Genomic DNA, 27,193 nt, shown 5'->3' on the forward strand with positions numbered 1-27,193 from the left:
TCTGGCTTTGTTGGACCTGCAGGTGCTGAAGCTGGTATCAGATCTGAGGAACCACCCTGCAGCGGTGCTGATGTCTGAGGGCCACCCTATGGTGATCAGCTCGGATGACCCGTCTCTGTTCGGCACCACAGGCCTCTCCTACGACTTTTATCAAGCATTTGTGGGCATCGGAGGACTGAAAGCAAACCTTGGTACGCTGAAAGAGCTGGCTGTCAACTCTATCAGGTCAGAATTAATAAATTTTATTTCTTTCATGTCCATGTTTTCATGTTCAGTTCTCACAGAAACACTTAACACACCTCATATAACACTAAGAATACATTTTTATTAGCACCTGACCAACACTGGAATGTTGGGACTGATACCGATACTGGTTTTTGTGATATTTTGGACAACATACTAAACTACGAACTTTTTTTTTCCCACATTTTGGACAACATACTAAACTATGACGTTTTTTTCCCCACATTTTGGACGACATACTAAACTATGACGTTTTTTGTCATGTTTTGCACGACACACTAAACTGATGTTTTTGTCATATTTTGGACGAGATACTAAACTATGATGTTTTTTTCCACATTTTGGACGACATGCTAAACTATGACATTTTTTGGTCATATTTTGGACGACATACTGAACTATGACGTTTTTGTCATATTTTGGACGAGATACTAAACTATGATGTTTTTTTCCACATTTTGGACGACATGCTAAACTATGACATTTTTTGTCATATTTTGGACGACATGCTAAACTATGACGTTTTTGTCATATTTTGGACGACATACTAAACTATGACGTTTTTGTCATGTTTTGGACGACATACTAAACTATGTCGTTTTTTGTCATATTTTGGACGACATGCTAAACTATGACGTTTTTGTCATATTTTGGACGACACACTAAACTATGACGTTTTTGTCATGTTTTGGACGACATACTAAACTATGTCGTTTTTTGTCATATTTTGGACGACATGCTAAACTATGACGTTTATTGTCATATTTTGGACGACATGCTAAACTATGACATTTTTTTCCACATTTTGGACGACACACTAAACTATGACGTTTTTGTCATGTTTTGGACGACATACTAAACTATGACGTTTTTTCCACATTTTGGACGACATACAAAACTATGTCGTTTTTTTTCCACATTTTGGACAACATGCTAAACTATGACATTTTTTTGTCATATTTTGGACGACATGCTAAACTATGACGTTTTTGTCATATTTTGGACGACATACTAAACTATGACGTTTTTGTCATATTTTGGACGAGATACTAAACTATGATGTTTTTTTCCACATTTTGGACGACATGCTAAACTATGACGTTTTTGTTCATATTTTGGACGACATGCTAAACTATGACATTTTTTGTCATATTTTGGACGACATGCTAAACTATGACGTTTTTGTCATATTTTGGACGACATACTAAACTATGACGTTTTTGTCATGTTTTGGACGACACACTAAACTATGACGTTTTTGTCATGTTTTGGACGACATACTAAACTATGTCGTTTTTTGTCATATTTTGGACGACATGCTAAACTATGACGTTTATTGTCATATTTTGGACGACATGCTAAACTATGACATTTTTTTCCACATTTTGGACGACACACTAAACTATGACGTTTTTGTCATGTTTTGGACGACATACTAAACTATGACGTTTTTTCCACATTTTGGACGACATACAAAACTATGTCGTTTTTTTTCCACATTTTGGACAACATGCTAAACTATGACATTTTTTTGTCATATTTTGGACGACATGCTAAACTATGATGTTTTTGTCATATTTTGGACGACATACTAAACTGACGTTTTTGTCATATTTTGGACGAGATACTAAACTATGATGTTTTTTTCCACATTTTGGACGACATGCTAAACTATGATGTTTTTGGTCATATTTTGGACGACATGCTAAACTATGACATTTTTGTCATATTTTGGACGACATGCTAAAATATGATGTTTTTGTCGTGTTTTGGACGACATACTAAACTATGACGTTTTTGTCATGTTTTGGACGACACACTAAACTATGACGTTTTTGTCATGTTTTGGACGACATACTAAACTATGTCGTTTTTTGTCATATTTTGGACGACATGCTAAACTATGACGTTTATTGTCATATTTTGGACGACATGCTAAACTATGACATTTTTTCCACATTTTGGACGACACACTAAACTATGACGTTTTTGTCATGTTTTGGACGACATACTAAACTATGACGTTTTTTCCACATTTTGGACGACATACAAAACTATGTCGTTTTTTTTCCACATTTTGGACAACATGCTAAACTATGACATTTTTTTGTCATATTTTGGACGACATGCTAAACTATGATGTTTTTGTCATATTTTGGACGACATACTAAACTGACGTTTTTGTCATATTTTGGACGAGATACTAAACTATGATGTTTTTTTCCACATTTTGGACGACATGCTAAACTATGATGTTTTTGGTCATATTTTGGACGACATGCTAAACTATGACATTTTTGTCATATTTTGGACGACATGCTAAAATATGATGTTTTTGTCGTGTTTTGGACGACATACTAAACTATGACGTTTTTGTCATGTTTTGGACGACACACTAAACTATGACGTTTTTGTCATGTTTTGGACGACATACTAAACTATGTCGTTTTTTGTCATATTTTGGACGACATGCTAAACTATGACGTTTATTGTCATATTTTGGACGACATGCTAAACTATGACATTTTTTTCCACATTTTGGACGACACACTAAACTATGACGTTTTTGTCATGTTTTGGACGACATACTAAACTATGACGTTTTTTCCACATTTTGGACGACATACAAAACTATGTCGTTTTTTTTCCACATTTTGGACAACATGCTAAACTATGACATTTTTTTGTCATATTTTGGACGACATGCTAAACTATGATGTTTTTGTCATATTTTGGACGACATACTAAACTGACGTTTTTGTCATATTTTGGACGAGATACTAAACTATGATGTTTTTTTCCACATTTTGGACGACATGCTAAACTATGATGTTTTTGGTCATATTTTGGACGACATGCTAAAATATGATGTTTTTGTCGTGTTTTGGACGACATACTAAACTATGACATTTTTGTCATATTTTGGACGACATACTAAACTATGTCGTTTTTGTCATATTTTGGACGACATGCTAAAATATTATGTTTTTGTCGTGTTTTGGACGACATACTAAACTATGACATTTTTGTCATATTTTGGACGACATACTAAACTATGACGTTTTTGTCATATTTTGGACGACATGCTAAACTATGACATTTTTGTCATATTTTGGACGACATACTAAACTATGTTTTTGTCATATTTTGGACGACATGCTAAAATATGATGTTTTTGTCGTGTTTTGGACGACATACTAAACTATTATGCTTTTGTCATGTTTTGGACGACATACTAAACTATGACGTTTTTTGTCATATTTTGGACGACATACTAAACTATGTCGTTTTTGTCATATTTTGGACGACATACTAAACTATGACGTTTTTGTCATATTTTGGACGACATACTAAACTATGTCGTTTTTGTCATATTTTGGACGACATACTAAACTCTGACGTTTTTGTCATATTTTGGACGACATACTAAACTATGACGTTTTTGGTCATGTTTTGGACGACATGCTAAACTGTCGTTTTTTTCCACATTTTGGACATCATGCTAAACTATGACATTTTTTTGTCATATTTTGGACGACATGCTAAACTATGACGTTTTTGTCATATTTTGGACGAGATACTAAACTATGATGTTTTTTTCCACATTTTGGACGACATGCTAAACTATGACATTTTTTGTCATATTTTGGACGACATGCTAAACTATGACGTTTTTGGTCATATTTTGGACGACATGCTAAACTATGACATTTTTTGTCATATTTTGGACGACATGCTAAACTATGACGTTTTTTGTCATGTTTTGGACGACATACGAAACTATGACGTTTTTGTCATATTTTGGATGACATACTAAACTATGATGTTTTTTTCCACATTTTGGACGACATGCTAAACTATGGCGTTTTTGTTCATATTTTGGACGACATGCTAAACTATGACATTTTTTGTCGTGTTTTGGACGACATACTAAACTATGACATTTTTTGTCATATTTTGGACGACATACTAAACTATGTCGTTTTTGTCATATTTTGGACGACATACTAAACTATGACGTTTTTTGTCATGTTTTGGACGACATACGAAACTGTCGTTTTTTTCCACATTTTGGACATCATGCTAAACTATGACATTTTTTTGTCATATTTTGGACGACATGCTAAACTATGACGTTTTTGTCATGTTTTGGACGACATAGTAAACTATGACGTTTTTTCCACATTTTGGACGACATAGTAAACTATGTCGTTTTTGTAATATTTTGGACGACATACTAAACTATGTCGTTTTTGTCATATTTTGGACGACATACTAAACTATGACGTTTTTTGTCATGTTTTGCACGACACACTAAACTATGATGTTTTTTGTCATATTTTGGACGACATGCTAAACTATGACGTTTTTTGTAATATTTTGGACGACACGCTAAACTATGATGTTTTTGTCATATTTTGGACGACATACTAAACTATGACGTTTTTTGTCATATTTTGGACGACATGCTAAACTATGACGTTTATTGTCATATTTTGTACGACATGCTAAACTATGACATTTTTTTCCACATTTTGGACAACATGCTAAACTATGACATTTTTTTGTCATACTTTGGACGACATGCTAAACTATGACGTTTTTGTCATATTTTGGACGACATACTAAACTATGACGTTTTTGTCATATTTTGGATGACATACTAAACTATGATGTTTTTTTCCACATTTTGGACGACATGCTAAACTATGGCGTTTTTGTTCATATTTTGGACGACATGCTAAACTATGACATTTTTTGTCATATTTTGGACGACATGCTAAACTATGACGTTTTTGTCATATTTTGGACGACATACTAAACTATGATGTTTTTGTCATATTTTGGACGACACACTAAACTATGACGTTTTTGTCATGTTTTGGACGACACACTAAACTATGTCGTTTTTGTCATATTTTGGACGACATGCTAAACTATGACATTTTTTGTCATATTTTGGACGACATGCTAAACTATGACGTTTTTTGTCATGTTTTGGACGACATACGAAACTGTCGTTTTTTTCCACATTTTGGACAACATGCTAAACTATGACATTTTTTTGTCATATTTTGGACGACATGCTAAACTATGACGTTTTTGGTCATATTTTGGACGACATACTAAACTATGTCGTTTTTGTCATATTTTGGACGACATACTAAACTATGACGTTTTTTGTCATGTTTTGCACGACACACTAAACTATGATGTTTTTTGTCATATTTTGGACGACATGCTAAACTATGACGTTTTTTGTAATATTTTGGACGACACGCTAAACTATGATGTTTTTGTCATATTTTGGACGACATACTAAACTATGACGTTTATTGTCATATTTTGTACGACATGCTAAACTATGACATTTTTTTCCACATTTTGGACAACATGCTAAACTATGACATTTTTTTGTCATATTTTGGACGACATGCTAAACTATGACGTTTTTGTCATATTTTGGACGACATACTAAACTATGACGTTTTTGTCATATTTTGGACGACATACTAAACTATGATGTTTTTTTCCACATTTTGGACGACATGCTAAACTATGGCGTTTTTGTTCATATTTTGGACGACATGCTAAACTATGACATTTTTTGTCATATTTTGGACGACATGCTAAACTATGACGTTTTTGTCATATTTTGGATGACATACTAAACTATGATGTTTTTGTCATATTTTGGACGACACACTAAACTATGACGTTTTTGTCATGTTTTGGACGACATACTAAACTATGTCGTTTTTTGTCATATTTTGGACGACATGCTAAACTATGACGTTTTTTGTCATATTTTGGACGACATGCTAAACTATGACGTTTTTTGTCATGTTTTGGACGACATACGAAACTGTCGTTTTTTTCCACATTTTGGACAACATGCTAAACTATGACATTTTTTTGTCATATTTTGGACGACATGCTAAACTACGACGTTTTTGTCATATTTTGGACGACATGCTAAACTATGTCGTTTTTGTCATGTTTTGGACGACATACTAAACTATGACGTTTTTGTCATATTTTGGACGACATACTAAACTATGACGTTTTTTGTCATATTTTGGACGACATGCTAAACTATGACATTTTTTGTCATGTTTTGGACGACATACGAAACTGTCGTTTTTTTCCACATTTTGGACATCATGCTAAACTATGACATTTTTTTGTCATATTTTGGACGACATGCTAAACTATGACGTTTTTGTCATGTTTTGGACGACATAGTAAACTATGACGTTTTTTCCACATTTTGGACGACATAGTAAACTATGTCGTTTTTGTAATATTTTGGACGACATACTAAACTATGACGTTTTTTGTCATGTTTTGCACGACACACTAAACTATGATGTTTTTTGTCATATTTTGGACGACATGCTAAACTATGACGTTTTTTGTAATATTTTGGACGACACGCTAAACTATGATGTTTTTGTCATATTTTGGACGACATGCTAAACTATGACATTTTTTTCCACATTTTGGACAACATGCTAAACTATGACATTTTTTGTCATATTTTGGACGACATGCTAAACTATGACGTTTTTGTCATATTTTGGACGACATACTAAACTATGACGTTTTTGTCATATTTTGGACGACATGCTAAACTATGACATTTTTTGTCATATTTTGGACGACATGCTAAACTATGATGTTTTTGTCATATTTTGGACGACATGCTAAACTATGATGTTTTTGTCATATTTTGGACGACATGCTAAACTATGACATTTTTGTCATATTTTGGACGACATACTAAACTATGTCGTTTTTGTCATATTTTGGACGACATACTAAACTATGACGTTTTTGTCATATTTTGGACGACATGCTAAACTGTCGTTTTTTCCCACATTTTGGACATCATGCTAAACTATGACATTTTTTGTCATATTTTGGACGACATACTAAACTGTGGAGCTTTTTGTCCATTATTGGATGACTTACTAAATAAACTGATGTTTTTTGTACATTTTCCGGCGACATACAAAATTGTGAAAATTTTGTGCATTTTTTGACATCATAGTAAGCGATGACGTTTTTTGTCCATTTTCGGACGGCATACTCGACTGACATTTTTGTCATATTTTGTACAACATTTTAAACTATATTTCAGACTTTTTGTGCCATTCTTGTTGCCCCCTCCAAAGAGTTGAGTTGACAGCTTCTGTTTAATAGCATGTGACAGTCCTGTCTGATATCAAGCTGTCTTTGTACTGCTATGAAGATTGATGTCTTAGGTCACAAAATAATCTCGTGTTTACTTGATTAATAAATGTTTTTGACAAATAAACTTTCCTTACATTCTCTGGTGTGGTCTCTGTTTGCTTTGGACTTACTGATGTTGGTAAACACAAAAAATATAATAATATATGAATGTCATCCAAAATATGACTAAAAACTTAATAATTTACTCTGTCGTCCCAAAAAGGACAAAAACATCACCGTTTCGTAAGCCATCTGAAAATGGTGTTACTATCCAACCTCTTGGGGTTGGCTGGATGCAACAAAATAACCAGATGGTGTTAGTTTAGGTTAAGGGATTTATTGCTTAGTAGTAAAAGGAATGGAAAAGTGACAATAAAACACAAAACTGGTGAGTGTTGCTAAAACAAAGAACAGAATAAAACATAACAAAGGCGAACAGAGTTTGTAACTAAGCTAAACACAAAGAAAACAACTAAACTCCCAAGCCAAACCGAACTATAGAAGCAACACCCACCACCAGGAACAAAAACTAGTACAAAAGGTGTACTTAACAACCTAAACAAAACTGGTGCCTCTGAATAAGAGTACATACTGAGCACAGTTCAGAAAAGCTCAAAAAACGAAGTGGCTAATACACACAGTTGGCAGACTACGAATTGCAGCCTCAGTCTCCACTGACACGTAGGGCTCCACACTAAACTAAAGCCGCCAACAAAAGGTTGAAGTTGTCTGTAGCACCCACCAAAAGACCACACAGAACCACAATACAGAGCCACAATGCAAAGAGACACCAGAGTGGACTGGTCAAAGTACCATCCACCAAGACTAAAGGCATGGTGGCACTTTATAGGTCGCAGGTGTGGTGCCTGGCTGCCTCTGATTGGCCTGAGGAGGAGGAGCTGGAGGGTGGCCCAATCCGGATGGTCGAAGGGGAGGGAGAACCAGACTGGAGTGCAGGTCGTCATGAGCTCTGTCTCATCAGCTGAAACTGCCGGCAGCGGGGGTTCCAAAGACACTGCAAAAGCCACAGCTGAACCCACACACAAAATTCTCCCACACAAAGGCCCAATAAAACACCAACTCAAAACGAACGGCACACCAATACTGGTGGCTGTACCAATGGACAAAAACATCATAGCTTACTATGTCGTCCAAAAACGGACAAAAAAACGTCACAGCTTACGATGATGTCTGAAAATGGAAAAAACGGCAAAGTTGAGCATGTCGTCCCAAAAACGACAAAAACGTCATCGTTTAGTAAGCCATCTGGAAATGGACCAAAACGGCAAAGTTGAGTATGTCGTCCGAAAACGGACAAAAAACATCATAGTCTAGTAAGCCGTCTGAAAATGGACAAAAAACGTCATTGTTTAGTATGTCGTCCGAAAGTGGACAAAAAATGTCAGTTTAGTACGTCGTCCAAAAAGGGACAAAAACTGTGATAGTCTCGTATGTCGTCCGAAAATGGACAAAAAAGGTCGTAGTTTAGTATGTCGTCCCAAAAAGGACAAAAACGTCATTGTTTAGTATGTCATCCGAAAATGGACAAAAACCGTGATAGTCTATTATGTTGTCCGAAAATGGACAAAAAATGTCATAGTTTAGTAAGCTGTCTGAAAATGGACAAAGAAACAGCAAAGTTTAGTATGTCGTCCGAAAATGGACAAAAAATGTCATAGTTTAGTCTGTCGTCCAAAAATGGACAAAAACTGTGATAGTCTTGTATGTCGTCCGAAAATTGACAAAAAACGTCATAGTTTAGTAAGCTGTCTGAAAATGGACAAAGAAACGTCATAGCTTACTATGATGTCCGAAAATGGACAAAAAACGTCATAGTTCAGTAAGTCATCCGAAAATGGACAAAAAACGTCATAGTTTAGTATGCCATCTGAAAATGGACAAAAAACGTCATAGCTTACTATGATGTTTGAAAATGGACAAAAACGGCAACGTCGAGCATGTCTTCCGAAAACGAACAAAAAACGTCATAGTTTAGCATGTCGTCTGAAAATGGACTAAAACAGCAAAGTTTAGTATGTCGTCCGAAAATGGACAAAAAACGTCATAGTTGAGTATGTCGTCCAAAAATGGACAAAAAATGTCATAGTTTAGTCTGTCATCCAAAAATGGACAAAAACTGTGATAGTCGAGTATGTCGTCCGAAAATTGACAAAAAAACGTCATAGTTTAGTATGTCGTCCCAAAAAAGACAAAAACGTCATTGTTTAGTAAGCCATCTGAAAATGGACAAAAACGGCAAAGTTGAGCATGTCGTCCGAAAATGGACAAAAAACATCATAGTTTAGTATGTCTTCCGAAAATGGACAAAAACGTCATAGTTTAGTGTGTCGTCCGAAAATGGACAAAAATGTCATAGTTTAGTATGTCGTCCAAAAATGGACAAAAAACGTCATAGTCTATTATGTTGTCCGAAAATGGACAAAGAACGTCATAGTTTAGCAAGCAGTCTGAAAATGGACAAAGAAACGTCATAGTTTAGCATGTCGTCTGAAAATGGACAAAAAACGTCATAGCTTACTATGATGTTTGAAAATGGACAAAAACGGCAAAGTTGAGCATGTCGTCCGAAAATGGACAAAAAACATCATAGTTTAGTATGTCTTCCGAAAATGGACAAAAAACGTCATAGTTTAGTGTGTCGTCCGAAAATGGACAAAAATGTCATAGTTTAGTATGTCGTCCAAAAATTGACAAAAAACGTCATAGTCTATTATGTTGTCCGAAAATGGACAAAGAACGTCATAGTTTAGCAAGCAGTCTGAAAATGGACAAAGAAACGTCATAGTTTAGTATGTCGTCCGAAAATGGACAAAAAATGTCATAGTGTAGTCTGTCGTCCAAAAATGGACAAAAACTGTGATAGTCTAGTATGTCGTCCGAAAATGGACAGAAAATGTCATAGTTTAGTATGTCGTCCAAAAATGGACAAAAGCAGTAATAGTCTATTATGTTGTCCGAAAATGGACAAAAAACGTCATAGTCTAGTAAGCCATCTGAAAATGGACAAAAAACGTCATAGCTTACTATGATGTTTGAAAATGGACAAAAACGGCAAAGTTGAGCATGTCGTCTGAAAATGGACAAAAAACGTCATAGCTTACTATGATGTTTGAAAATGGACAAAAACGGCAAAGTTGAGCATGTCGTCCGAAAATGGACAAAAAACATCATAGTTTAGTATGTCTTCCGAAAATGGACAAAAAACGTCATAGTTTAGTGTGTCGTCCGAAAATGGACAAAAATGTCATAGTTTAGTATGTCGTCCAAAAATGGACAAAAAACGTCATAGTCTATTATGTTGTCTGAAAATGGACAAAGAACGTCATAGTTTAGCAAGCCGTCTGAAAATGGACAAAGAAACGTCATAGTTTAGTATGTCGTCCGAAAATGGACAAAAAATGTGATAGTCTAGTATGTCGTACGAAAATTGACAAAAAAACGTCATAGTTTAGTATGTCGTCCCAAAAAAGACAAAAACGTCATTGTTTAGTAAGCCATCTGAAAATGGACAAAAACGGCAAAGTTGAGTATGTCGTCCCAAAAAGGACAAAAACGTCATAGTTTAGTATGTCGTCCAAAAATGGACAAAAGCAGTAATAGTCTATTATGTTGTCCGAAAATGGACAAAAAACGTCATAGTCTAGTAAGCCATCTGAAAATGGACAAAAAACGTCATAGCTTACTATGATGTTTGAAAATGGACAAAAACGGCAAAGTTGAGCATGTCGTCTGAAAATGGACAAAAAACGTCATAGCTTACTATGATGTTTGAAAATGGACAAAAACGGCAAAGTTGAGCATGTCGTCCGAAAATGGACAAAAAACATCATAGTTTAGTATGTCTTCCGAAAATGGACAAAAAAACGTCATAGTTTAGTGTGTCGTCCGAAAATGGACAAAAATGTCATAGTTTAGTATGTCGTCCAAAAATGGACAAAAAACGTCATAGTCTATTATGTTGTCCGAAAATGGACAAAGAACGTCATAGTTTAGCAAGCAGTCTGAAAATGGACAAAGAAACGTCATAGTTTAGCATGTCGTCTGAAAATGGACAAAAAACGTCATAGCTTACTATGATGTTTGAAAATGGACAAAAACGGCAAAGTTGAGCATGTCGTCCGAAAATGGACAAAAAACATCATAGTTTAGTATGTCTTCCGAAAATGGACAAAAAACGTCATAGTTTAGTGTGTCGTCCGAAAATGGACAAAAATGTCATAGTTTAGTATGTCGTCCAAAAATTGACAAAAAACGTCATAGTCTATTATGTTGTCCGAAAATGGACAAAGAACGTCATAGTTTAGCAAGCCGTCTGAAAATGGACAAAGAAACGTCATAGTTTAGTATGTCGTCCGAAAATGGACAAAAAATGTCATAGTGTAGTCTGTCGTCCAAAAATGGACAAAAACTGTGATAGTCTAGTATGTCGTCCGAAAATGGACAGAAAATGTCATAGTTTAGTATGTCGTCCAAAAATGGACAAAAGCAGTAATAGTCTATTATGTTGTCCGAAAATGGACAAAAAACGTCATAGTCTAGTAAGCCATCTGAAAATGGACAAAAAACGTCATAGCTTACTATGATGTTTGAAAATGGACAAAAACGGCAAAGTTGAGCATGTCGTCCGAAAATGGACAAAAAACATCATAGTTTAGTATGTCTTCCGAAAATGGACAAAAAACGTCATAGTTTAGTGTGTCGTCCGAAAATGGACAAAAATGTCATAGTTTAGTATGTCGTCCAAAAATGGACAAAAAACGTCATAGTCTATTATGTTGTCTGAAAATGGACAAAGAACGTCATAGTTTAGCAAGCCGTCTGAAAATGGACAAAGAAACGTCATAGTTTAGTATGTCGTCCGAAAATGGACAAAAACTGTGATAGTCTAGTATGTCGTCCGAAAATTGACAAAAAAACGTCATAGTTTAGTATGTCGTCCCAAAAAAGACAAAAACGTCATTGTTTAGTAAGCCATCTGAAAATGGACAAAAACGGCAAAGTTGAGTATGTCGTCCAAAAATTGACAAAAAACGTCATAGTTTAGTAAGTCGTCCGAAAATTGACAAAAAACGTCATAATTTACTATGTCATCCGAAAATGGACAAAAAACGTCATAGTTTAGTAAGTCATCCGAAAATGGACAAAAAAGGTCATAGTTCAGTAAGTCATCCGAAAATGGATAAAAAACGTCATAGTTTAGTATGCCATCTGAAAATGGACAAAAAACGTCATAGCTTACTATGATGTTTGAAAATGGACAAAAACGGCAACGTCGAGCATTTCGTCCGAAAACGAACAAAAAACGTCATAGTTTAGCATGTCGTCCGAAAACGAACAAAAAACGTCATAGTTTAGCATGTCGTCCGAAAACGGACAAAAAACGTCATAGTTTAGCAAGTCGTCCGAAAATGGACAAAAAACGTCATAGTTTAATATGTCACCCGAAAATGGACAAAAAACGTCATAGTTTAGTATGTCGTCCAAAAATGGACAAAAAATGTGATAGTCTAGTATGTCATCCGAAAATGGACAAAAAACGTCATTGTTTAGTAAGCCATCTGAAAATGGACAAAAACAGCAAAGTTGAGTATGTCGTCCCAAAAAGGACAAAAACGTCATAGTTTAGTATGTCGTCCGAAAATGGACAGAAAATGTCATAGTTTAGTATGTCGTCCAAAAATGGACAAAAGCAGTAATGGTCTATTATGTTGTCCGAAAATGGACAAAAAACGTCATAGTCTAGTAAGCCATCTGAAAATGGACAAAAAACGTCATAGCTTACTATGATGTTTGAAAATGGACAAAAACGGCAAAGTTGAGCATGTCGTCTGAAAATGGACAAAAAACGTCATAGCTCACTATGATGTTTGAAAATGGACAAAAACGGCAAAGTTGAGCATGTCGTCCGAAAATGGACAAAAAACGTCATAGTTTAGCAAGTCGTCCGAAAATGGACAAAAAACGTCATAGTTTAGTATGTCACCCGAAAATGGACAAGAAAAACGTCATAGTTTAGTATGTCGTCCAAAAATGGACAAAAAATGTCATAGTTTAGTACATCGTCCAAAAATGGACAAAAACTGTGATAGTCTAGTATGTCATCCGAAAATGGACAAAAAACGTCATTGTTTAGTAAGCCATCTGAAAATGGACAGAAAATGTCATAGTTTAGTATGTCGTCCAAAAATGGACAAAAGCAGTAATGGTCTATTATGTTGTCCGAAAACGAACAAAAAACGTCATAGTTTAGCATGTCGTCCGAAAATGGACAAAAAACGTCATAGTTTAGTATGTCATCTGAAAGTGGACAAAAATGGCATAGTTTAGTAAGTCACCCGAAAATGGACAAAAAAAACGTCATAGTTTAGTATGTCGTCGAATAAAGGACAAAAAATGTCAGTTTAGTACGTCGTCCAAAAAGGGACAAAAACTGTGATAGTCTAGTATGTCGTCCGAAAATGGACAAAAAACGTCGTAGTTTAGCATGTCGTCCGAAAATGGACAAAAAACGTCATAGTTTAGCATGTCGTCCGAAAATGGACAAAAAACGTCATAGTTTAGTATGTCGTCCGAAAGTGGACAAAAAACGTCATAGTTTAGTATGTCTTCTGAAAAGGGACAAAAAACGTCATCGTTTAGTATGTCGTCCAAAAATGTCATAGTTTAGTATGTCGTCCGAAAATGGACAAAAAATGTCATAGTTTACTATGGTGTCCGAAAATGGACAAAAACAACAAAGTTTAGTATGTCGTCCGAAAATGGACAAAAAATGTCAAAGATTAATTAAGCCATCTGAAAATGGACCAAAATGGCAAAGTTGAGTATGTTGTCTGAAAACGGACAAAAAAACGTCATAGTTTAGTATGTCGTCTGAAAATGGACAAAAACGGCAAAGTTGAGCATGTCGTCCGAAAATTGACATAAAAACGTCATAGTTTAGTATGTCATCCCAAAAAGGACAAAAACGTCATTGTTTAGTAAGCCATCTGAAAATGGACAAAAACGGCAAAGTTGAGTATGTCGTCTGAAAATTGACAAAAAACGTCATAGTTTAGTAAATCGTCCGAAAATTGACAAAAACGTCATAGTTTAGTATGTCGTCCGAAAGTGGACAAAAATGGCATAGTTTAGTCAGTCATCCGGAAATGGACAAAAAACGTCATAGTTCAGTAAGTCATCCGAAAATGGACAAAAAACGTCATAGTTTAGTATGCCATCTGAAAATTGACAAAAAACGTCATAGTTTAGTATGTCGTCCAAAAATGGACAAAAACTGTGATAGTCTAGTATGTCATCCGAAAATGGACAAAAAACGTCATTGTTTAGTAAGCCATCTGAAAATGGACAAAAACAGCAAAGTTGAGTATGTCGTCCCAAAAAGGACAAAAACGTCATAGTTTAGTATGTCGTCCGAAAATGGACAGAAAATGTCATAGTTTAGTATGTCGTCCAAAAATGGACAAAAGCAGTAATAGTCTATTATGTTGTCCGAAAATGGACAAAAAACGTCATAGTCTAGTAAGCCATCTGAAAATGGACAAAAAACGTCATAGCTTACTATGATGTTTGAAAATGGACAAAAACGGCAAAGTTGAGCATGTCGTCTGAAAATGGACAAAAAACGTCATAGCTTACTATGATGTTTGAAAATGGACAAAAACGGCAAAGTTGAGCATGTCGTCCGAAAATGGACAAAAAACATCATAGTTTAGTATGTCGTCCGAAAATGGACAAAAATGTCATAGTTTAGTATGTCGTCCAAAAATTGACAAAAAACGTCATAGTCTATTATGTTGTCCGAAAATGGACAAAGAACGTCATAGTTTAGCAAGCAGTCTGAAAATGGACAAAGAAACGTCATAGTTTAGTATGTCGTCCGAAAATGGACAAAAAATGTCATAGTGTAGTCTGTCGTCCAAAAATGGACAAAAACTGTGATAGTCTAGTATGTCGTCCGAAAATGGACAGAAAATGTCATAGTTTAGTATGTCGTCCAAAAATGGACAAAAGCAGTAATAGTCTATTATGTTGTCCGAAAATGGACAAAAAACGTCATAGTCTAGTAAGCCATCTGAAAATGGACAAAAAACGTCATAGCTTACTATGATGTTTGAAAATGGACAAAAACGGCAAAGTTGAGCATGTCGTCTGAAAATGGACAAAAAACGTCATAGCTTACTATGATGTTTGAAAATGGACAAAAACGGCAAAGTTGAGCATGTCGTCCGAAAATGGACAAAAAACATCATAGTTTAGTATGTCTTCCGAAAATGGACAAAAAACGTCATAGTTTAGTGTGTCGTCCGAAAATGGACAAAAATGTCATAGTTTAGTATGTCGTCCAAAAATGGACAAAAAACGTCATAGTCTATTATGTTGTCTGAAAATGGACAAAGAACGTCATAGTTTAGCAAGCCGTCTGAAAATGGACAAAGAAACGTCATAGTTTCGTATGTCGTCCGAAAATGGACAAAAAATGTCATAGTGTAGTCTGTCGTCCAAAAATGGACAAAAACTGTGATAGTCTAGTATGTCGTCCGAAAATTGACAAAAAAACGTCATAGTTTAGTATGTCGTCCCAAAAAAGACAAAAACGTCATTGTTTAGTAAGCCATGTGAGAATGGACAAAAACGGCAAAGTTGAGTATGTCGTCCCAAAAAGGACAAAAACGTCATTGTTTAGTAAGCCATCTGAAAATGGACAAAAACGGCAAAGTTGAGTATGTCGTCTGAAAATTGACAAAAAACGTCATAGTTTAGTAAATCGTCCGAAAATTGACAAAAAACGTCATAGTTTAGTATGTCGTCCGAAAGTGGACAAAAATGGCATAGTTTAGTCAGTCATCCGGAAATGGACAAAAAACGTCATAGTTCAGTAAGTCATCCGAAAATGGACAAAAAACGTCATAGTTTAGTATGCCATCTGAAAATTGACAAAAAACGTCATAGTTTAGTATGTCGTCCAAAAATGGACAAAAACTGTGATAGTCTAGTATGTCATCCGAAAATGGACAAAAAACGTCATTGTTTAGTAAGCCATCTGAAAATGGACAAAAACAGCAAAGTTGAGTATGTCGTCCCAAAAAGGACAAAAACGTCATAGTTTAGTATGTCGTCCGAAAATGGACAGAAAATGTCATAGTTTAGTATGTCGTCCAAAAATGGACAAAAGCAGTAATAGTCTATTATGTTGTCCGAAAATGGACAAAAAACGTCATAGTCTAGTAAGCCATCTGAAAATGGACAAAAAACGTCATAGCTTACTATGATGTTTGAAAATGGACAAAAACGGCAAAGTTGAGCATGTCGTCTGAAAATGGACAAAAAACGTCATAGCTTACTATGATGTTTGAAAATGGACAAAAACGGCAAAGTTGAGCATGTCGTCCGAAAATGGACAAAAAACATCATAGTTTAGTATGTCGTCCGAAAATGGACAAAAATGTCATAGTTTAGTATGTCGTCCAAAAATTGACAAAAAACGTCATAGTCTATTATGTTGTCCGAAAATGGACAAAGAACGTCATAGTTTAGCAAGCAGTCTGAAAATGGACAAAGAAACGTCATAGTTTAGTATGTCGTCCGAAAATGGACAAAAAATGTCATAGTGTAGTCTGTCGTCCAAAAATGGACAAAAACTGTGATAGTCTAGTATGTCGTCCGAAAATGGACAGAAAATGTCATAGTTTAGTATGTCGTCCAAAAATGGACAAAAGCAGTAATAGTCTATTATGTTGTCCGAAAATGGACAAAAAACGTCATAGTCTAGTAAGCCATCTGAAAATGGACAAAAAACGTCATAGCTTACTATGATGTTTGAAAATGGACAAAAACGGCAAAGTTGAGCATGTCGTCTGAAAATGGACAAAAAACGTCATAGCTTACTATGATGTTTGAAAATGGACAAAAACGGCAAAGTTGAGCATGTCGTCCGAAAATGGACAAAAAACATCATAGTTTAGTATGTCTTCCGAAAATGGACAAAAAACGTCATAGTTTAGTGTGTCGTCCGAAAATGGACAAAAATGTCATAGTTTAGTATGTCGTCCAAAAATGGACAAAAAACGTCATAGTCTATTATGTTGTCTGAAAATGGACAAAGAACGTCATAGTTTAGCAAGCCGTCTGAAAATGGACAAAGAAACGTCATAGTTTCGTATGTCGTCCGAAAATGGACAAAAAATGTCATAGTGTAGTCTGTCGTCCAAAAATGGACAAAAACTGTGATAGTCTAGTATGTCGTCCGAAAATTGACAAAAAAACGTCATAGTTTAGTATGTCGTCCCAAAAAAGACAAAAACGTCATTGTTTAGTAAGCCATGTGAGAATGGACAAAAACGGCAAAGTTGAGTATGTCGTCCCAAAAAGGACAAAAACGTCATAGTTTAGTATGTCGTCCAAAAATGGACAAAAGCAGTAATAGTCTATTATGTTGTCCGAAAATGGACAAAAAACGTCATAGTCTAGTAAGCCATCTGAAAATGGACAAAAAACGTCATAGCTTACTATGATGTTTGAAAATGGACAAAAACGGCAAAGTTGAGCATGTCGTCTGAAAATGGACAAAAAACGTCATAGCTTACTATGATGTTTGAAAATGGACAAAAACGGCAAAGTTGAGCATGTCGTCCGAAAATGGACAAAAAACATCATAGTTTAGTATGTCTTCCGAAAATGGACAAAAAAACGTCATAGTTTAGTGTGTCGTCCGAAAATGGACAAAAATGTCATAGTTTAGTATGTCGTCCAAAAATGGACAAAAAACGTCATAGTCTATTATGTTGTCCGAAAATGGACAAAGAACGTCATAGTTTAGCAAGCAGTCTGAAAATGGACAAAGAAACGTCATAGTTTAGCATGTCGTCTGAAAATGGACAAAAAACGTCATAGCTTACTATGATGTTTGAAAATGGACAAAAACGGCAAAGTTGAGCATGTCGTCCGAAAATGGACAAAAAACATCATAGTTTAGTATGTCTTCCGAAAATGGACAAAAAACGTCATAGTTTAGTGTGTCGTCCGAAAATGGACAAAAATGTCATAGTTTAGTATGTCGTCCAAAAATGGACAAAAAACGTCATAGTCTATTATGTTGTCTGAAAATGGACAAAGAACGTCATAGTTTAGCAAGCCGTCTGAAAATGGACAAAGAAACGTCATAGTTTAGTATGTCGTCCGAAAATGGACAAAAAATGTCATAGTGTAGTCTGTCGTCCAAAAATGGACAAAAACTGTGATAGTCTAGTATGTCGTCCGAAAATTGACAAAAAAACGTCATAGTTTAGTATGTCGTCCCAAAAAAGACAAAAACGTCATTGTTTAGTAAGCCATCTGAAAATGGACAAAAACGGCAAAGTTGAGTATGTCGTCCAAAAATTGACAAAAAACGTCATAGTTTAGTAAGTCGTCCGAAAATTGACAAAAAACGTCATAATTTACTATGTCATCCGAAAATGGACAAAAAGCGTCATAGTTTAGTAAGTCATCCGAAAATGGACAAAAAAGGTCATAGTTCAGTAAGTCATCCGAAAATGGATAAAAAACGTCATAGTTTAGTATGCCATCTGAAAATGGACAAAAAACGTCATAGCTTACTATGATGTTTGAAAATGGACAAAAACGGCAACGTCGAGCATTTCGTCCGAAAACGAACAAAAAACGTCATAGTTTAGCAGTCGTCCGAAAACGAACAAAAAACGTCATAGTTTAGCATGTCGTCCGAAAATGGACAAAAAACGTCATAGTTTAGCAAGTCGTCCCAAAATGGACAAAAAACGTCATAGTTTAATATGTCACCCGAAAATGGACAAAAAACGTCATAGTTTAGTATGTCGTCCAAAAATGGACAAAAAATGTGATAGTCTAGTATGTCATCCGAAAATGGACAAAAAACGTCATTGTTTAGTAAGCCATCTGAAAATGGACAAAAACAGCAAAGTTGAGTATGTCGTCCCAAAAAGGACAAAAACGTCATAGTTTAGTATGTCGTCCGAAAATGGACAGAAAATGTCATAGTTTAGTATGTCGTCCAAAAATGGACAAAAGCAGTAATGGTCTATTATGTTGTCCGAAAATGGACAAAAAACGTCATAGTCTAGTAAGCCATCTGAAAATGGACAAAAAACGTCATAGCTTACTATGATGTTTGAAAATGGACAAAAACGGCAAAGTTGAGCATGTCGTCTGAAAATGGACAAAAAACGTCATAGCTCACTATGATGTTTGAAAATGGACAAAAACGGCAAAGTTGAGCATGTCGTCCGAAAATGGACAAAAAACGTCATAGTTTAGCAAGTCGTCCGAAAATGGACAAAAAACGTCATAGTTTAGTATGTCACCCGAAAATGGACAAGAAAAACGTCATAGTTTAGTATGTCGTCCAAAAATGGACAAAAAATGTCATAGTTTAGTACATCGTCCAAAAATGGACAAAAACTGTGATAGTCTAGTATGTCATCCGAAAATGGACAAAAAACGTCATTGTTTAGTAAGCCATCTGAAAATGGACAGAAAATGTCATAGTTTAGTATGTCGTCCAAAAATGGACAAAAGCAGTAATGGTCTATTATGTTGTCCGAAAACGAACAAAAAACGTCATAGTTTAGCATGTCGTCCGAAAATGGACAAAAAACGTCATAGTTTAGTATGTCATCTGAAAGTGGACAAAAATGGCATAGTTTAGTAAGTCACCCGAAAATGGACAAAAAAAACGTCATAGTTTAGTATGTCGTCGAATAAAGGACAAAAAATGTCAGTTTAGTACGTCGTCCAAAAAGGGACAAAAACTGTGATAGTCTAGTATGTCGTCCGAAAATGGACAAAAAACGTCGTAGTTTAGCATGTCGTCCGAAAATGGACAAAAAACGTCATAGTTTAGCATGTCGTCCGAAAATGGACAAAAAACGTCATAGTTTAGTATGTCGTCCGAAAGTGGACAAAAACGTCATAGTTTAGTATGTCTTCTGAAAAGGGACAAAAAACGTCATCGTTTAGTATGTCGTCCAAAAATGTCATAGTTTAGTATGTCGTCCGAAAATGGACAAAAAATGTCATAGTTTACTATGGTGTCCGAAAATGGACAAAAACAACAAAGTTTAGTATGTCGTCCGAAAATGGACAAAAAATGTCAAAGATTAATTAAGCCATCTGAAAATGGACCAAAATGGCAAAGTTGAGTATGTTGTCTGAAAACGGACAAAAAAACGTCATAGTTTAGTATGTCGTCTGAAAATGGACAAAAACGGCAAAGTTGAGCATGTCGTCCGAAAATTGACATAAAAACGTCATAGTTTAGTATGTCATCCCAAAAAGGACAAAAACGTCATTGTTTAGTAAGCCATCTGAAAATGGACAAAAACGGCAAAGTTGAGTATGTCGTCTGAAAATTGACAAAAAACGTCATAGTTTAGTAAATCGTCCGAAAATTGACAAAAAACGTCATAGTTTAGTATGTCGTCCGAAAGTGGACAAAAATGGCATAGTTTAGTCAGTCATCCGGAAATGGACAAAAAACGTCATAGTTCAGTAAGTCATCCGAAAATGGACAAAAAACGTCATAGTTTAGTATGCCATCTGAAAATTGACAAAAAACGTCATAGTTTAGTATGTCGTCCAAAAATGGACAAAAACTGTGATAGTCTAGTATGTCATCCGAAAATGGACAAAAAACGTCATTGTTTAGTAAGCCATCTGAAAATGGACAAAAACAGCAAAGTTGAGTATGTCGTCCCAAAAAGGACAAAAACGTCATAGTTTAGTATGTCGTCCGAAAATGGACAGAAAATGTCATAGTTTAGTATGTCGTCCAAAAATGGACAAAAGCAGTAATAGTCTATTATGTTGTCCGAAAATGGACAAAAAACGTCATAGTCTAGTAAGCCATCTGAAAATGGACAAAAAACGTCATAGCTTACTATGATGTTTGAAAATGGACAAAAACGGCAAAGTTGAGCATGTCGTCTGAAAATGGACAAAAAACGTCATAGCTTACTATGATGTTTGAAAATGGACAAAAACGGCAAAGTTGAGCATGTCGTCCGAAAATGGACAAAAAACATCATAGTTTAGTATGTCGTCCGAAAATGGACAAAAATGTCATAGTTTAGTATGTCGTCCAAAAATTGACAAAAAACGTCATAGTCTATTATGTTGTCCGAAAATGGACAAAGAACGTCATAGTTTAGCAAGCAGTCTGAAAATGGACAAAGAAACGTCATAGTTTAGTATGTCGTCCGAAAATGGACAAAAAATGTCATAGTGTAGTCTGTCGTCCAAAAATGGACAAAAACTGTGATAGTCTAGTATGTCGTCCGAAAATGGACAGAAAATGTCATAGTTTAGTATGTCGTCCAAAAATGGACAAAAGCAGTAATAGTCTATTATGTTGTCCGAAAATGGACAAAAAACGTCATAGTCTAGTAAGCCATCTGAAAATGGACAAAAAACGTCATAGCTTACTATGATGTTTGAAAATGGACAAAAACGGCAAAGTTGAGCATGTCGTCTGAAAATGGACAAAAAACGTCATAGCTTACTATGATGTTTGAAAATGGACAAAAACGGCAAAGTTGAGCATGTCGTCCGAAAATGGACAAAAAACATCATAGTTTAGTATGTCTTCCGAAAATGGACAAAAAACGTCATAGTTTAGTGTGTCGTCCGAAAATGGACAAAAATGTCATAGTTTAGTATGTCGTCCAAAAATGGACAAAAAACGTCATAGTCTATTATGTTGTCTGAAAATGGACAAAGAACGTCATAGTTTAGCAAGCCGTCTGAAAATGGACAAAGAAACGTCATAGTTTCGTATGTCGTCCGAAAATGGACAAAAAATGTCATAGTGTAGTCTGTCGTCCAAAAATGGACAAAAACTGTGATAGTCTAGTATGTCGTCCGAAAATTGACAAAAAAACGTCATAGTTTAGTATGTCGTCCCAAAAAAGACAAAAACGTCATTGTTTAGTAAGCCATGTGAGAATGGACAAAAACGGCAAAGTTGAGTATGTCGTCCCAAAAAGGACAAAAACGTCATAGTTTAGTATGTCGTCCAAAAATGGACAAAAGCAGTAATAGTCTATTATGTTGTCCGAAAATGGACAAAAAACGTCATAGTCTAGTAAGCCATCTGAAAATGGACAAAAAACGTCATAGCTTACTATGATGTTTGAAAATGGACAAAAACGGCAAAGTTGAGCATGTCGTCTGAAAATGGACAAAAAACGTCATAGCTTACTATGATGTTTGAAAATGGACAAAAACGGCAAAGTTGAGCATGTCGTCCGAAAATGGACAAAAAACATCATAGTTTAGTATGTCTTCCGAAAATGGACAAAAAAACGTCATAGTTTAGTGTGTCGTCCGAAAATGGACAAAAATGTCATAGTTTAGTATGTCGTCCAAAAATGGACAAAAAACGTCATAGTCTATTATGTTGTCCGAAAATGGACAAAGAACGTCATAGTTTAGCAAGCAGTCTGAAAATGGACAAAGAAACGTCATAGTTTAGCATGTCGTCTGAAAATGGACAAAAAACGTCATAGCTTACTATGATGTTTGAAAATGGACAAAAACGGCAAAGTTGAGCATGTCGTCCGAAAATGGACAAAAAACATCATAGTTTAGTATGTCTTCCGAAAATGGACAAAAAACGTCATAGTTTAGTGTGTCGTCCGAAAATGGACAAAAATGTCATAGTTTAGTATGTCGTCCAAAAATGGACAAAAAACGTCATAGTCTATTATGTTGTCTGAAAATGGACAAAGAACGTCATAGTTTAGCAAGCCGTCTGAAAATGGACAAAGAAACGTCATAGTTTAGTATGTCGTCCGAAAATGGACAAAAAATGTCATAGTGTAGTCTGTCGTCCAAAAATGGACAAAAACTGTGATAGTCTAGTATGTCGTCCGAAAATTGACAAAAAACGTCATAGTTTAGTATGTCGTCCCAAAAAAGACAAAAACGTCATTGTTTAGTAAGCCATCTGAAAATGGACAAAAACGGCAAAGTTGAGTATGTCGTCCAAAAATTGACAAAAAACGTCATAGTTTAGTAAGTCGTCCGAAAATTGACAAAAAACGTCATAATTTACTATGTCATCCGAAAATGGACAAAAAGCGTCATAGTTTAGTAAGTCATCCGAAAATGGACAAAAAAGGTCATAGTTCAGTAAGTCATCCGAAAATGGATAAAAAACGTCATAGTTTAGTATGCCATCTGAAAATGGACAAAAAACGTCATAGCTTACTATGATGTTTGAAAATGGACAAAAACGGCAACGTCGAGCATTTCGTCCGAAAACGAACAAAAAACGTCATAGTTTAGCAGTCGTCCGAAAACGAACAAAAAACGTCATAGTTTAGCATGTCGTCCGAAAATGGACAAAAAACGTCATAGTTTAGCAAGTCGTCCCAAAATGGACAAAAAACGTCATAGTTTAATATGTCACCCGAAAATGGACAAAAAACGTCATAGTTTAGTATGTCGTCCAAAAATGGACAAAAAATGTGATAGTCTAGTATGTCATCCGAAAATGGACAAAAAACGTCATTGTTTAGTAAGCCATCTGAAAATGGACAAAAACAGCAAAGTTGAGTATGTCGTCCCAAAAAGGACAAAAACGTCATAGTTTAGTATGTCGTCCGAAAATGGACAGAAAATGTCATAGTTTAGTATGTCGTCCAAAAATGGACAAAAGCAGTAATGGTCTATTATGTTGTCCGAAAATGGACAAAAAACGTCATAGTCTAGTAAGCCATCTGAAAATGGACAAAAAACGTCATAGCTTACTATGATGTTTGAAAATGGACAAAAACGGCAAAGTTGAGCATGTCGTCTGAAAATGGACAAAAAACGTCATAGCTCACTATGATGTTTGAAAATGGACAAAAACGGCAAAGTTGAGCATGTCGTCCAAAAATGGACAAAAAACGTCATAGTTTAGCAAGTCGTCCGAAAATGGACAAAAAACGTCATAGTTTAGTATGTCACCCGAAAATGGACAAGAAAAACGTCATAGTTTAGTACATCGTCCAAAAATGGACAAAAACTGTGATAGTCTAGTATGTCATCCGAAAATGGACAAAAAACATCATTGTTTAGTAAGCCATCTGAAAATGGACAGAAAATGTCATAGTTTAGTATGTCGTCCAAAAATGGACAAAAGCAGTAATGGTCTATTATGTTGTCCGAAAATGGACAAAAAATGTCATTGTTTAGTATGTCGTCTGAAAATGGACAAAAAACGTCATAGCTTAATATGATGTTTGAAAATGGACAAAAACGGCAAAGTCGAGCATATCGTCCGAAAACGAACAAAAAACGTCATAGTTTAGCATGTCGTCCGAAAATGGACAAAAAACGTCATAGTTTAGTATGTCATCTGAAAGTGGACAAAAATGGCATAGTTTAGTAAGTCACCCGAAAATGGACAAAAAAAACGTCATAGTTTAGTATGTCGTCGAATAAAGGACAAAAAATGTCAGTTTAGTACGTCGTCCAAAAAGGGACAAAAACTGTGATAGTCTAGTATGTCGTCCGAAAATGGACAAAAAACGTCGTAGTTTAGCATGTCGTCCGAAAATGGACAAAAAACGTCATAGTTTAGTATGTCGTCCGAAAGTGGACAAAAAACGTCATAGTTTAGTATGTCTTCTGAAAAGGGACAAAAAACGTCATCGTTTAGTATGTCGTCCAAAAATGTCATAGTTTAGTATGTCGTCCGAAAATGGACAAAAAATGTCATAGTTTACTATGGTGTCCGAAAATGGACAAAAACAACAAAGTTTAGTATGTCGTCCGAAAATGGACAAAAAATGTCAAAGATTAATTAAGCCATCTGAAAATGGACCAAAATGGCAAAGTTGAGTATGTTGTCTGAAAACGGACAAAAAAACGTCATAGTTTAGTATGTCGTCTGAAAATGGACAAAAACGGCAAAGTTGAGCATGTCGTCCGAAAATTGACATAAAAACGTCATAGTTTAGTATGTCATCCCAAAAAGGACAAAAACGTCATTGTTTAGTAAGCCATCTGAAAATGGACAAAAACGGCAAAGTTGAGTATGTCGTCCGAAAATTGACAAAAAACGTCATAGTTTAGTAAATCGTCCGAAAATTGACAAAAAACGTCATAGTTTAGTATGTCGTCCGAAAGTGGACAAAAATGGCATAGTTTAGTCAGTCATCCGGAAATGGACAAAAAACGTCATAGTTCAGTAAGTCATCCGAAAATGGACAAAAAACGTCATAGTTTAGTATGCCATCTGAAAATTGACAAAAAACGTCATAGTTTAGTATGTCGTCCCAAAATGGACATAAAACGTCATACTTTAGTAAGTCGTCCGAAAATGGACAAAAAACGTCAAAGATTAGTAAGCCATCTGAAAATGGACCAAAACGGCAAAGTTGAGTATGTTGTCCGAAAACGGACAAAAAACGTCATAATTTAGTATGTCGTCTGAAGAAGGAAAAAAACGGCAAAGTTGAGCATGTCATCCGAAAATGGACAAAAAATGTCATAGTCTAGTATGTCGTCCGAAAATTGACAAAAAACGTCATAGTTTAGAATGTCGTCCCAAAAAGGACAAAAACGTCATTGTTTAGTAAGCCATCTGAAAATGGACAAAAACGGCAAAGTTGAGTATGTCATCCGAAAATTGACAAAAAACGTCATAGTTTATTTAGTAAGTCGTCCTAAAATGGACAAAAAACGTCATAGTTTAGTATGTCGTCCGAAAGTGGACAAAAATGGCATAGTTTAGTAAGTCACCCGAAAATGGACAAAAAACGTCATAGTTTAGTATGCCATCTGAAAATCGACAAAAAACGTCATTGTTTAGTAAGCCATCTGAAAAGGGACAAAAACGGCAAAGTTGAGTATGTCGTCCCAAAAAGGACAAAAACGTCATAGTTTAGTATGTCGTCCGAAAATGGACAGAAAATGTCATAGTTTAGTATGTCGTCCAAAAATAGACAAAAACCGTAATAGTCTATTATGTTGTCCGAAAATGGACAAAAAAACGTCATAGTCTCGTAAGCCGTCTGAAAATGGACAAAAAACGTCATAGCTTACTATGATGTTTGAAAATGGACAAAAACGGCAAAGTTGAGCATGTCGTCCGAAAATGGACAAAAAACATCATAGTTTAGTATGTCTTCCGAAAATGGACAAAAAACGTCATAGTTTAGTATGTCGTCCGAAAATGGACAAAAAAACGTCATAGTTTAGTATGTCGTCCGAAAATGGACAAAAACCGTGATAGTCTATTATGTTGTCCGAAAACGGACAAAAAACGTCATAGTTTAGCAAGCCGTCTGAAAATGGACAAAGAAATGTCATAGCTTACTATGATGTCCGAAAATGGACAAAAAACGTCATAGTTTAGTATGTCTTCCGAAAATGGACAAAAAAACGTCATAGTTTAGTATGTCTTCTGAAAAGGGACATAAAACTTCATAGTTTAGTATGTCGTCCGAAAATGGACAAAAAATGTCATAGTTTTCTATGATGTCTGAAAATGGACAAAAACAGCAAAGTTTAGTATGTCGTCCGAAAATGGACAAAAAATGTCAAAGATTAATAAGCCATCTGAAAATGGACCAAAACGGCAAAGTTGAGTATGTTGTCTGAAAACGGACAAAAAAACGTCATAGTTTAGTATGTCGTCTGAAAATGGACAAAAACGGCAAAGTTGAGC

The 27,193-nt window shown here is 35.3% G+C and overlaps 1 protein-coding gene across 2 annotated transcripts in view; it reads left to right on the plus strand.

The window, feature by feature from the left end:
• The window catches only part of ada2b (adenosine deaminase 2b), a 39,462-nt gene that overhangs the window by 10,535 nt on the left and 1,734 nt on the right, over window positions 1-27,193 (plus strand). The window contains exon 8 of one of the 2 annotated variants that reach the window (XM_022209735.2): window positions 23-7,555. In XM_022209735.2, the coding sequence (XP_022065427.2) occupies window positions 23-331 (309 nt within the window). In that variant the 3' untranslated portion in view covers window positions 332-7,555. Of the gene's footprint in view, window positions 1-22; window positions 7,556-27,193 lie in introns of those variants that run through there. The other variant, XM_051956961.1, reaches the window with a different exon arrangement.

This window comes from Acanthochromis polyacanthus, chromosome 1 (genome assembly GCF_021347895.1).
Source record: "Acanthochromis polyacanthus isolate Apoly-LR-REF ecotype Palm Island chromosome 1, KAUST_Apoly_ChrSc, whole genome shotgun sequence".
In the NCBI taxonomy this organism is placed as follows: Eukaryota; Metazoa; Chordata; class Actinopteri; family Pomacentridae; genus Acanthochromis; species Acanthochromis polyacanthus.